The 13473-nt window shown below is 42.3% G+C and overlaps 1 protein-coding gene across 1 annotated transcript in view; it reads right to left on the reverse strand.

The window, feature by feature from the left end:
• Nucleotides 1-13473, reverse strand: part of CACNA1H (calcium voltage-gated channel subunit alpha1 H) — a 1553446-nt gene that overhangs the window by 920879 nt on the left and 619094 nt on the right. Inside the window, exon 5 of the mRNA XM_085629001.1 lies at nt 706-803. Coding sequence (XP_085485127.1) covers nt 706-803 — 98 coding nt within the window. The remainder of the gene's footprint in view (nt 1-705; nt 804-13473) is intronic.

The raw sequence follows: 13473 nt of genomic DNA on the forward strand, positions 1-13473 counted from the left end.
GGTTAATACTTGTGTGGTAAAGACCTCGTGAAACCAGCCTGCATGCGTGATTTCATCACACAATTTAATCGTGAAGCTTACCTGATAGACTCGTTAGTTGTGAAAGCCACGCAGACAGATTTTCCATGGTTGCAGTGTGCATTGCAAAAGCCATTCTGCATAACAATGATTTCCATTTGACCCTAACTACTGATTTGTCTCCTCTGAATGCCATGTGAACTAGGTATTTATATTCCTATAAGTGACATAATTTGAGCCATGCTCTACTTTGATTTATGCTTGGTTGGATGTCATAATGTCCTGGTCAACATATTGCACTAAAAAATGATGTATGCATCCATCATATTGACTTCCAATATAATGTAACTGCAGGTGTGTCTAGGGAAGTATACGCTTACCATTCTTGACTTCACATCTACTTACTGGATGATATAGAGGTAGTCTAAATCATGAATGTGATTTCTTTAGGTCGATATTTCAATCATAATATACTAACCCACATCTTACATTGTAGCTAAAGCTTATAACAACCTGCACTGAGTGGCTATATCACATTTTAAAACACACTGTGCACCTGGCTTGACAAACTCATAGTATGCATGTGAACCATTAGTCTCAAGGAGGTGCATTCTTGCTAACACTGAAACGTTTTTATTTATGGTAATTTTTCAATTTTGGAAACCATAGATGAAAAATTCAACTTACTTGGAACCCTGTTAATGGCTCTTAGGGGCCTGAGTACTCGGACAGTACGAATTGCAGACAGGCTCACATTGTGTCCATCTAGAGAATATTCCATCATCCTGTGGAAAGAGAACAAAGAGGCATCAACATAAGTAGGGGGATGGTTTAGTAGTTTCTCATGAGTCTGCCTGAATTTCAGAAGAATGTTAGTGAAGTTGTCAATGTTGGTGTTGTATTTCCATTTTAATGGCACCTTAGCCTACTGCCGATTGCTATGTTGGTTGTCAAAGGCCCTGAACCCGAATAGTAGGCCAGATGATCAGATCAGGACCTGGATCAAGAGAGAGGGGATTTAACAACTGGTGTAACTCGAGGCAGAAGGGCTATAATGACATGTTACCCACTGAAGGTAGAATGTTCTAAATTAAAAGGGGAGAAACAGATATACCAATGTTGAAATGTTGGAGCAGATGACCTGTTGCAGACATTATAGCCCGGAGTGACCTCCTTGTCTTCAATGGAGCTCTCAACATTTCAATGTTCTAATTATTTATTTTGGTTCTTATGCAGTTTTAACACCCTTCTACAACCACTTCAAGGCAAAAGTGAGCTTTCACAGAAGACTAGAATGCACACTGCTACTGTGCTTTTGCAGTGGGAAATACAGCACTGCATGAAACTAGGAAAACAATCCACTATAAATATAGATCTCACATCTAAAATCAATACCAAAGATTTTTTGACTACGCCAACAAAGTCTACATACAGACATATCAATGTTTCATAAAATTCACCATAAAACTCATTTATCGAAATATACTGGGACTGGAGTGAGGGGAATATTCTTGACAAGTATTCTCTGGTGAATTCATCCATATGGTCTAACATTCAGTTACACTGAATATTTTTATTTTAACTCAGATCATCCATGAGACAAGCAAAATCTGTAGGTCCGCATACAAAAAAAGTTGTAAATCTACTCCTAGATTTATATCTACCCACAGGAGTAGATTAAACTTTTGGGAATTCCCCAACAGTACACGTGTGCAAGGTGCAGGTTATTAGTGTAGTACTGGGAATGTTGGGAATGTCAGGTGACAATTCCCGCAGTCTCCATTCCCCCTATATGGAGTTCTCCAGTATGGAGAAACCCACAGAGGGGAAATAGAGCCCATCTTTGCAAATGAACAAAATGCACACTTTTTTCTATGCAGAAACAACATATTTCCCCATGGAGGAAGCCCTCTCCTGTATGCCCATCACATACGGGGTGACCCTTTCCCCCACTTCTCTTAACAGGGCCTTGAATGGAATACATCTCCAACTATTTCCAAGATTGTAAGGGATTGAATTACAGTTTGGAAATGCTCACAAACAGCCATGTTTGTGGGTGTGTCTGAACTTCCAAGCGAAAACCACGCCCTGGTACACCCTCTTCCGACCACTTGAATGGATAAAATCGTTAACATCGCAGTCAGTACACCGCGATGCTGTTACATCGCGGTTGTTACAACGAACGCGATGTAACCACGCGATGCCATTACAACGCAAGTCTTTACATCGACTTGCGCTAGATGGCGTGCTAACATTACAAATAGTGTAGTTTACTATCCCAACACCTTCCCTAATGTTAGCATGCCATCTAGCGCAAGTCGATGTAAAGACTTGCGTTGTAATGGCATAGCGTAGTAACATCGCAGTCGTTGTAACGATTGCGATGTAACTGCACGCGTTGTAATGACTCGCGTTGTTACGTCATACATCCCTTGAATGGCATTATACATGTGGTAGAGATGTCTGCACTCGTAAAACCAGGTAAACCTGCCGGGAATCTATTGTGGATTGTGGATTCCCCGCAGACATAAATTGGTAAATGCATTCATAAACTTAAATTTTTTACCCAATTTACCGATGTGAGTCGATATCTATGCTTTCCTATGACAATATTAGGCAATGTAAACAAACTAACTAAAGGGGTTCTATAAAATTACCTTTGGGCTGTCACCAGCCAATTAAGCTTCCAACTCAGCGATTCACCTTCTGCCATTGTCTCGCTCTCTTGTGCATTGAGAGAAAGGCTTACGCAGGGAGAATGAATCTTGTAGCTCTTCAAATTCTGAATTCAAAATTAATTAATGGAAGTAATTATGGACTGTCGTCTATTATACTGAAGGTGGAGCTATCCGCAGCTTCCGAGCCCAGAGAGGGAATGCTTCAGCCTGGGTGATATATTCTCTCAGAACTTCTAGTTTCCTCAGCCCTATCACTTGTGAGTTGTTAGAGTGCGGTAATCACCTGACTCCTTGTTATGATGGTCACTCTCTCCGGTCATGAACTTTTCACCTACAAAGAATTTATTGAAGGTGTGTTTGGGCCTGATTTAGAGTTTGTTGGACCGGTTACTCCATCTTAAACCTGGTGGATAACCATTCCGCCATATTGCAAATTCCATAGGATATGATGGATTTTTAATATGGCGAATGGGATATCCATCACACTTGTGACAGACTAATCCCTGAGTCTAAATAATTCAGTGGAAGCAGAAAAAAGACCACAACACCCAGAAGGCATTAGTATATCACACAAACGACCAGCATGACCTGGAGTGCTCTCTGTCACCATGCAAATTTAATCGGTTAGTCGTTCTTCTGAAATGAGGCCTTTCCAGAATGATGGGTAAGGTGTTTCCCACTGTGTCCAAATAGATATTGCAAGACAAGGCCCCTGCATTTTATCTCCTTCCACACTGGTGGGAACATACTCCCATCCCTAGGGGAGAGGTGAGGTGCAGCGGCCAGAGCGGCTGACTCCGGAGTGTGGTGCTTGCGGTTTGATTGCTGGCAGCAGCTCAGTTCAGCATCATGTGACTCACTTAATCTCCCCGACAGTCAGAAAAGCTATCAATATAGGTCTTTAAGCTTTGCATGGAAACACTTTTCATTGGCTAGAGTTTTCCGAAAGCATCACTTATAGAACGTCATCTTTCGAATTCTGGACCAGACGTACCACTTTGTAACTTATAGATTTGAAACAGTCTCCTTAAATGACTGGTAACGCACAGTAACTTGAGTCACTATTTGTTAGCCTAATAGAATTACTGCATTCAGAAATATGGCAAGAAATATATGCATATGCTGAATTTCACGTCTATAATAACAATAGATCCAAAAATATCACTTCTTGAAGAAGTTACCGGAAGCCCAAAAATCTTAGGACCAAAAGGTCTTATTTACTTTCAAGATGTCCTCTGCTATCTGGGCATTCTCATTTACGACTTGCACTCATAAATGACAGCATTGTGTTACAAGCTCAAGCAGGGTCGAACCGGCCTATAGAGGAATCTGGCAATGTCTGAAGAGCTAGTCTGAAGGGTCAGTGTTTGGGCCTGTTTTGAGTGTTTGAGGGCCTGGTTTACGGTTTTGTGGACTGATTTTACTGTTTATTACCCCGATATTACTACAAACATTGGCTGCAAAGTGCACGAATGCATAAAGTTCTCTAAATGCGCAAAACACCTATTAAGCGTGTCTTTACAAGTTCAAAACAGACCCAATTTGCAAATGAGGGCCACTTCTTTAAATCTATCTGATTTGCTAAAGAGAGCCACTTTTATTTTGGTGTCCCAGCCTACCCCTGGATCAAGTCCCACCTTAGACCCTTGTTTACATACATAGCTGTAAATCATCCCACTCTGGTTTAGCAACTCCTAGATGTTCCTCCGTTCTGCCGCGACTTCTGGCCAAAAGAACATGATACACTTCCTCCTAATTATGCAACTACTTCTTACATTTTCAACTTGAACATTTAGGTATGGTTTTTCCATATTGGGTCAGAAGAGACAAAAAAACCTGGAAAACTTTCTAGATGTTTTTCCCTATTTCAAACTGCATGGGGCTTGCATAACGTGTAGTCATTGTTCAGCCAACTCCAACTTCCGGTTAACCTATATCTTCTCACTATATTCCCAAACATGTGCTTTCACATCATATATTGCAGCAATATAAGTACAATAATTAACAATGCTCTATTAAACATGGAGGGCATTGTAAGGGTCTGTGCACAGACTACCAAGATTTACCTAAAAGACTAACATAAATTGTATCAGCAGAAAAGGAGTTGAATCAGCCATATTAAATATGAAGCTAAACAGACGGGTTGACATCCAGTCAGCACTGTTACCTATGTTGATGGAATTGGCCCGATTAGGGCCACCTGGGACACACACGACCACCTCTCAGCCTTCCTTACAAATGAAGAGTCAGTCTGACAGTACAGAATACAAACCAAAGTTATTTTATTAGTATTCGCTCGAGCGGAGTCCTGTCTGACCAGCCTCCTGAGATAACTGCAGAGAGACTGACCCCGTCCACAAGGTAAAGTTAGATATACATTTCCGACACCCGTCAGACACGCCCAGACTGGAATTTTCCAGCCTGGGCATAGATGAACAAAGGAGGTACAGAAAGATGAGCTACCATCCTGAGACCGGGTATACACTATCTTAGCTTCAAAGTTACTCAGCCCGTGCCCGTCTCTCTGAGATTGGGAGCGGGGCTACGTACGAGGAAAGGCATGCAAACTCAAAACGAGCTATTCATTAGTGCAACGAAGCTCAACCTTGAATAATAAAAAGAAACAATTGAGGCTGTTTTTCTGCTGAGGCAAACAGTATGAGACAGAAGCTTCATTTGGATCATGGCACAAAATGGCGGCTGAATACAAAATAGTGCCGCAAATGCTAACTTAACTCACACATTCCTAGAAGGAGTCAGCTAGGCATATTTTCAGTCCAACAATGTCGCTATTCCCTGTCGTTTTAATGGGGTGGAGTGATAAGCACCAGAGTGGGTAGAATATGAGACTTTTTAGCACATGTCCTACAGCCGGCCATCTCTAAATCAAACACCTAGAATACAGTGGCCTTAGTAAAATCATAATTGAACTCAGTTCTATAAGACGTTGGAGGTGTTTTGGCAAGAAGTTTGGAGATTTTAACATGCCAGTATATGGGGCAGTAAATATTGGAATTTGGTCAATATGTTTTAGAGTCAGCTTTTTTTTATTATTTCTGTCTGGACTATATTTTTAGGTCCTTGGTTTCACATTACACTCTTAGAGGGAAATAAAAGATTAAAAGGACATGGGAGATATTTATTAAAAAAGTTAAATGGTGTGGTGTCTAGGACAAACAATCCTGACTAGAAATAGTCACGCACATCTTTTTTTTACACCCAGAAAGTCTGGAAGCAGCTAAAATAGTGTGAAAATGAACAACTCCTTAGAAACTATGACTATATATAGAAAAACAAAAGCAGATTATTCCCCAAAGAATGTGAAAAATTGTAGACATGAATTTGTTCCATTCAGGGTGCTGTACGTCCAAGTATAAATCTTTATTTTTCCGAGTATTCTCGCCTCAGACTTGCAGATAACCTCAAGATCCATCTTTTCTAGGCTGCCTGTGTCCTGCAGGCTTTTTAGGGCTTGTCGATTGGACTCTTATGCATGATCTGGTCTATACAATACCTTCTCCCTTTTAATGGTATAATGAGCCCAGTTACCACTTAGGCAACTCTGGCTTTGTAACGGATATCATATTCAACTTTGGGCACACCTGTTATGCTGAACTGGGATTATTTGGGTCCAGGGGTTGGCCTAAATTGGATAGATGACAGGAAAAAGAGGATCTTTACATTTGTTGGGAGAGACTGCTTGGGCATTGAATTCATCGCCGACCTTCAGATGGCAATGCACTGTTGCTTATGGCGGAATTGTCCGGCTATGAACCCAGGGATATTCCCTCGCATTTTAGGACAATGGGATTATATCTGCAAACTTCATGAAGGGGACTTCATTTGTGCATGAGAATTGCTGGTTCTCTCCTAAAGCAGATGAAACCACTCTGCATATTATGTTAATGTGCCCCTTCTTATATAATCGCTAAAGACTTTAGATAGTTCCTTTAAGAGTTAGTCAATTTAATTTACACAAAGTAATTAAGGGACATATTAACAAGCGTCAGCGATAATTATCGCTGGCCGCTCTCAGCGAGAAAAATGTTATCGCTGGTTATCGCAGGAAATTATCGCCATGCTAGCGTTGTATTAACAATGCATAGCGCAATGGCGATAATTTCCCAGCGATAGCGATGTTTTCCATGGAACATCGCTGGTTTTCCAACGATGTTCCATGGAAAACGGCGATAACCTTGCTGATACGACCCTGTGGTCGTATCAGCATAATCCACCCCCAATGGTAAGTATAGCTAAGTCTGCATTTTAGCAGACGTTAGTTTTTGGAGAAAACAGCTGTTTTCTCCAAAAACTAACGTCTGCTAAAATGCGTGGGCAGCCTTGTAAATATCACGATGTGTACATCAGCGATATTTACAAGGTTGTACTGCCCAGTGACGCCCACTTTGCATCTCATTAGAGATGCAAAGGGAGGCGTCGGGTAAAAGGGTGCTAACATGCGCTAATGCACGTTATCAACCTCTTGTAAATAGGGAGATATGGCCCTTATAAATATGCCCCGAAGTTCCTCTTCACGCCAGGGGTCTAATCTGCGATTGGGGCCTAGGCAAACATATGGCAAGGTAAGGCAATTTAGGAGTCCAATTACAACAACGGGGAGAGAAGTTGGCCTAACGGCTAAGGCTGTCGACCTCAAATCTGGGGAACCGGGTTCGAGTCTTGTAATGATGCTGAACATCCTGTGATTCTGGGCAAATCACTTAATCTCCCTGCGCGTAACAAAAATGAATGTGTGTCCTCATGTAACGCAACTGGTGCTATGTAAAGCACTCTGATACCCGATACCGGGTCAAGTTCATGCTATATAAAACTCTGTAAAAAAAAAAACAATGACAAAGTGCCTGAAGGTTTGCCTTTTTTCAATATATGGGAGCGCCCCAGCAGGCAATAAGCTATTTTGCCCGGAGTTCCAGAAATCCACATCGTTCCAGTTTGCAGTTGTTGGAACAGCTGTGTATTTCATGCTGAGAGATCCATGGCAATTTATCTCTGAAAAGTCTATTAACTTATTGGTGGGTCTTATAGCCCTGGTTAGGTTCTCGGTGCTGTTTTTGTTGGCATGTTATGGGGGATTGCATTGTGTATGCTCCAGTGCATAAGGCATGCATGCTACCAGGGCTCTAATGTTGGCTTCTGTTTGGAAGTCCTGAAGGGAGGTTAATGTCATGGAGATGTCTCCTTGGTGCATGGAAAATAAGAAGTGAATGGCCACATTTTGGCTTCACTCTAATTGGTTTATATCATTCACTATTAGATGAGCACCCAGGGAATTGACATGGCATGGAATTAGTTTGAAGAGGCCAGTAGAAAGCTGTCTCACTTCACAGAAAAGTTGACTTATGTAGAGGATGCTTTAGGGGCACATGGGAGCGTTGCCAGTAAACTTCCTTCGTCTCACTGTTTTGCCACCTGACGATCTCTCAGTGACATACCTGCCAACTTAAAGAACAATTTCATCATGTGAGGAGGGGGCGGGGCCTTGAAGGGGCGGGGCCTCATGACAAGAAGTACCTAAAAGGCACTTTTTGAACCCCCTCACCCCTCCCCCCAAGCACCCTCCACCCAAAAAAAAAAAAGGTTGCTGAGGCTGGTGCCGATGTCCTGGGGTGTTTTCTCGCCCCTTAATGGAAGTCGGCAGTTCACAGCCTCCGAAAAAGAGCTGGAAGTCCACTATTTATAGTGGTTTTCAGTTTGTTTTCCCTGCCACCGTGTGATATCGACTGCTCACTGGGAGACCGTGTAATGGGAGCCGATATCATGTCACACAGTGGCACCATGTGACTTGACAGGTATGGAGTGACCGTGTCTCATGTTAACCCGCTCACTATGACTCTTTCCATTCCCAAGCCTCATCCTGTCCTGATACCAATTAGTGACTCTTTATTTTCCCATTTCTATCACTTCCTCTGTGGAGTCATGTCCTTAGACTTTTCGAGATTATTCTGCTTAATTTCTTCCATTTTCTCACCAATGTGTTCTTCTTCTTCCCTTTTTGCTCCATGGCACAGTCTCCTGGTTTGTGACGTCATTCCCCTCCAGCCTACTCCAGTATCCCGCTCAGTATCTCCCCCAATGCACAGTCTAACCAACACAACAATGGTTCCAAAAACAGATGGACGTAGATTTGAGGCTGATCATACATTTTCAATATACAATTGTAAAATTACACACTCCTGAACTAAGAAAAGATGGAAAACATTAGACCTTCTGTTTGGCAAAAGTGAAAAGTCACGAACATCGTGAAAAAATGTGCAGTGCTCAGTGCAGAAACAATAAAAGTGTGCACAAATTCATTTAGCAAAACGCACTTTTAAAATTCAAGTGGCATTCAAATGGGGAATATAATGACCCGAAACATATATTCAGAATACGTCAAAAGCCGCTAATGAGTTTGTGACAACAAGCATAATGCTGACGTTTCGACTCAGCTGTGCCCATCTACGATTCATAATCAGAACAGATTACATATTGGGAAGCATTTGCATAAATTATTAATTTGTAGAGCTGTTTAAGATCCCTGCCCTGCAGCCTTTATGTATTGCGTGCGAGAATTCAATGCTAGAAGTAATTCAAGCTGGCTGAGAAGTTACTATGAGAAAGTAGAATCCGTGATCAACCTAAAGGCTTGTGCAGGGGTCTAGAATGGTATGCGGCTTCAACTATCACTGTCCATGGTGCTGAAAGAGGCAATCTGTCATGTCTCCCAACCACACCAGCTTTCTTGCCCACTTCCCATGGTGCTCAGGGATCACCCCCTCACACGCATCAACAGCCTCCGTTTCTCCACCTCTTTCTTTTTCCTATTTCACACCAATTGATCCCACTAAATTGAAAGTATGCGAAATCACATTACTTTTTTATGTTGTGAAAATTATTCAAAAGTTATGCAAATTGCATATAACATGACTTGACGGGTTCTCGCGTGCAAGTTCCGCAGAAAGAAATACTTATCATAAAAAAGTCACGTAAGGTACCAGCAGAAGGCTGGTTTGAGCCGCAGTGGCTCTCAGATATGTTGTGTTCCAACCAGTGTTTCATAGGCAAACCATGGCACAAACTTGCTTAACTGTGTAAGGCAGCAGGACTGTCACTATTTTTTGGGCGGTTCCTGGACAGCAGTCACAGGATTAATACACAGGGACAAGCCCCGCATCAATGGTGTTTGCATGTACAAGGTTGTCTCTGGTGGTCAAAGAACCTATGATGATACCCTGGTAACTCCTTTCTAGGACTGCCATCAGGGCATGTTACTTGGGCTTGTGAACTACCATCTCCTTTTTCTATTTTGACATTCTCTCTTCTCTTCTCTTCTCTTCTCTTCTCTTCTCTTCTCTTCTCTTCTCTTCTCTTCTCTTCTCTTCTCTTCTCTTCTCTTCTTGTCCTTTGTTGTATATTTATTATATTGGTCTTGCCTTTCCTTTTTTTAGATTGTCATTGGCCTAAGGGTAATATAATTTGTACCCAAAGCTAGAAATGTATTCTACCCCAGGATTTTGTTTGGTTATGAATGCAAGGCACATGGGACTACAGCCCTAAAGAGCCACACAACAGCTTTCAGATTGGTGTGAAATCTAAAAGGAATGGTCAGGGTCGGACTGACATATAAAGCAGTCAAATGGTGCTCAATGGGCTGGTCTGACATGTCAGTGTCTGGGTTGAATTGTTGGCTGTCTGTAGGGCAGTTTTATGGTCTGCTGGTTTGGTTTTTACTGTTGATTTCCCTGATATCAAAACAAACATTGGCTGCAGCAAGCTCAAATTCATGCAGCCTTCCATACCTTGTAAAACACTTCTACAGTATGCAAGTTCAAAGCTTCCTCAATTCGCAAACATGGCCACTTTTTTAGCTATCTAATTCTCTAAAGGTGGGGGTCTTGTATTTGGGTGCCTGGGTCTCTTTTCTGTTCCAGTCCGACATTGGGAACTGTCATGTATCTGAGTTTAACCGGTCAAAGCCAATCGAGAACAAAACAGCTACCACCCCATGCAGTTGTGCAAAATGCTTGAATTACTGCACTTCTAGCATGAGAGAATAGCCTGACCATAAGCCCTAAAATGACATGATATATTTCAATAGATGTTTTACTTATTTTAAGTATACAATTATCAATTTGTACCCTCCCCACATCCGACCCACCAAATTGCGAGCATTTGCCTTTCTGATCTTCATTCTTCCTCTGCCTCTCTTCATCTCATGGCACTATATCAAGGATTTTCTCACTTCAAAAACCCTAGGATGGTGCAATTTTCAAAAACGGTAAAGATCTTGGGCATCTGAAGTCTTCGGCAAAATAATCTAGGACCAGACCGCAAGTCTTGCTGAAGTCCTCCTCCTCCACACTTTCATTCACTGTGAACATTTCCACTCACATGATAAACTACAGTTTTGCATACCAGTCTTGTTTTGTGGGCACTAACCATGTACCCCATTTAGCTAGTAGTGCCTGCTTGGCCGCAAGTGGTAGTGGATTTACAAGCTGTTCTTGTCCCTTCCTCACCCCCAAAGGACCTTTGGCATCTATCTCAATTCCACACTGGATGGGCTGACTTGAACCTGTCTATTATCATCTCTATTGCCTACAATATCACCTGTCAGTAGAATCCCAGCCTGGAGCAGTCCTATCAGAGATGAGGTATGGACTCCACATGCCCACATTCTCTCACACAATGCTCTGACCCTTTGCTGTCAAAGGAGTCAAGGGGCTGTGGGGGTCCAATTCCAACACTGTAGATTATAGCATGATATTTTGACCATATAGAATGATACCTAGGTACTCAATCTAAGCTCATTGCCCAAATAACATTGTCTGCAGGCCATTTTGATAATCGACAAATACGCATAAAATGGTTTTGACTTGCAATGTCCGAATTAAAATATTTTTTGCACCAAATCCACTGTTAAAACCTGCAACATTCCGCGTGAGCCAGTCGGCTGCAGTCATAAAAAAGAGCGGGTGTGGGTGGTGTGAAGTAGGTTTTTGTGGGTTGCCAAAATGGAGTGACACTGATGAAGAAATGGACTGGGCCAAGTGACAAACATGACACTAGAGCACACCAGATCAGCAAATAAGAGTGGGTAAGGAGTGAAGAAGCACAGGTCAAGGTGAAAATGGCTTCCTTGAAAGGAACCATCTTGATTGGTGAGTCAGCAGAATGTGGAATCAAGGATCATGGGTAAGTCCCACGTGTGATGTACTACATGTGTGATGCACTGTGGCAGGCCAACGAGTCCAGGACAGAAACAACCACCATTGAACTCACCATGATAATTTAATCTAGATTCAAAACACAGATCACCAGCTTGCTACCAGGGAAAATAAATATTTATTAATTTACTTATTAGACGTTTTAAATAAGAGTAAAAAAGACCCTGAGAAGGGGTTGGTGGCTTATCAGAGAACCTCACATATGTGTTGGTAGATCAGGTTTACATAACTGAAGTTGGGTGCATTCCGGTAAGTTTAGATGATGAGCCTCTGTTGCCTTCTTTCTCATTTGCTTAAATACACTTACACACAAATTTGCTCTTCCTTCTGTTGCTATCCCTCTTCCGAATTCTCTTTCTTGTGTTATCTGTCTCTATTGTTCTTGTTCTCTATCTTCCTTTGCTCTCAATGTCTAGATCCCCTCTCAAGCCTTAATAGGTTGTATCACACCAAGGTTTAGGAGAGCATAAAGTGAGTGTTAGACACACAAGACACCCACAGAGATGCACTACGAGTTCTCCTAATAATACCTTCATCCCAACTTTGCAGCTCTCAAGAATCAAAATGGGAGAAAAGTGCAAGAGGGCGGGGTGATGACAGGGGAAGGAGGAAGTTGAAACTTCTTCACGCTAAAGTTCACAGGGAGCCTAATGAGGCAGACACGCGGATCCGTGTTCGGTGGTGGAAACTCGTCTGCTTACCACGTGTCCCAGTCAGCGGGGATCTATTTATTTTGGAAGCGTTAGTGTTTTTTTAACTTATCAACAGCTCTTTGTTGGTCCCTCTGTTATTAGTGTAATCAGCTCACTTAAGAAAGCTGAATAGGGCAAATGGAAGGCTGGGGAGCCGTCTCAGGCACTTTGCCGCCTCACGGAATGGCGTCTTAAAAGCTCCATCACGCCGAAGTCCACTTACCGAAGAAAGAAACCCACTTATTAGGTTGGCGTTCCCGCCGTTAAAACTGCAATTACCTCAGAAGCCTCAAAATACGTTACCCAAGCAGCATGCAATTAAAGCCGCTCTAATTTTGTTCCTGCCGGCACTGGGTTCTGAAGTAGATAATGAGTAACGCGTGAGGTGGGTTGTTGAACGCGCTAGAGCGGGCTGGTGTTATCAAGAGTCACTCCAACATTGATAGCCGACTGTAGGACTGGTGGAGAAAAACACGTATATCAAAGAGGGAAAGATCCCGCCTGGGCCTAAGTGGGAATCAAAGATGACAGACATAATGTGTAGGCCTAACAAGGAGCATGGTCATTGGTACACATTTCTGACCTCTTTTTCAGGAGAAGCTAAGGAGCTCTGATATGTCATGTTCCAAAGTTTATATTATAGATTTATAATGCAAAAATTTCAACATAAGAAAAAAGCAGTTACTTCACATGGGCATAAAGGGTTCTTATTGCCAGCAGGGCTCATCACATGGTAACATCCCCATGACCTTGGTTTCCAATTCTGTGTCTCTCACACCTTCCGGAACTGACACTCATGCAGGCCATTTTCCTCTTCACCTGTGCTTTCATGCCTTTTCCCTCCCCTGCTGGCCTGGT

This window comes from Triturus cristatus, chromosome 10 (genome assembly GCF_964204655.1).
Source record: "Triturus cristatus chromosome 10, aTriCri1.1, whole genome shotgun sequence".
In the NCBI taxonomy this organism is placed as follows: Eukaryota; Metazoa; Chordata; class Amphibia; order Caudata; family Salamandridae; genus Triturus; species Triturus cristatus.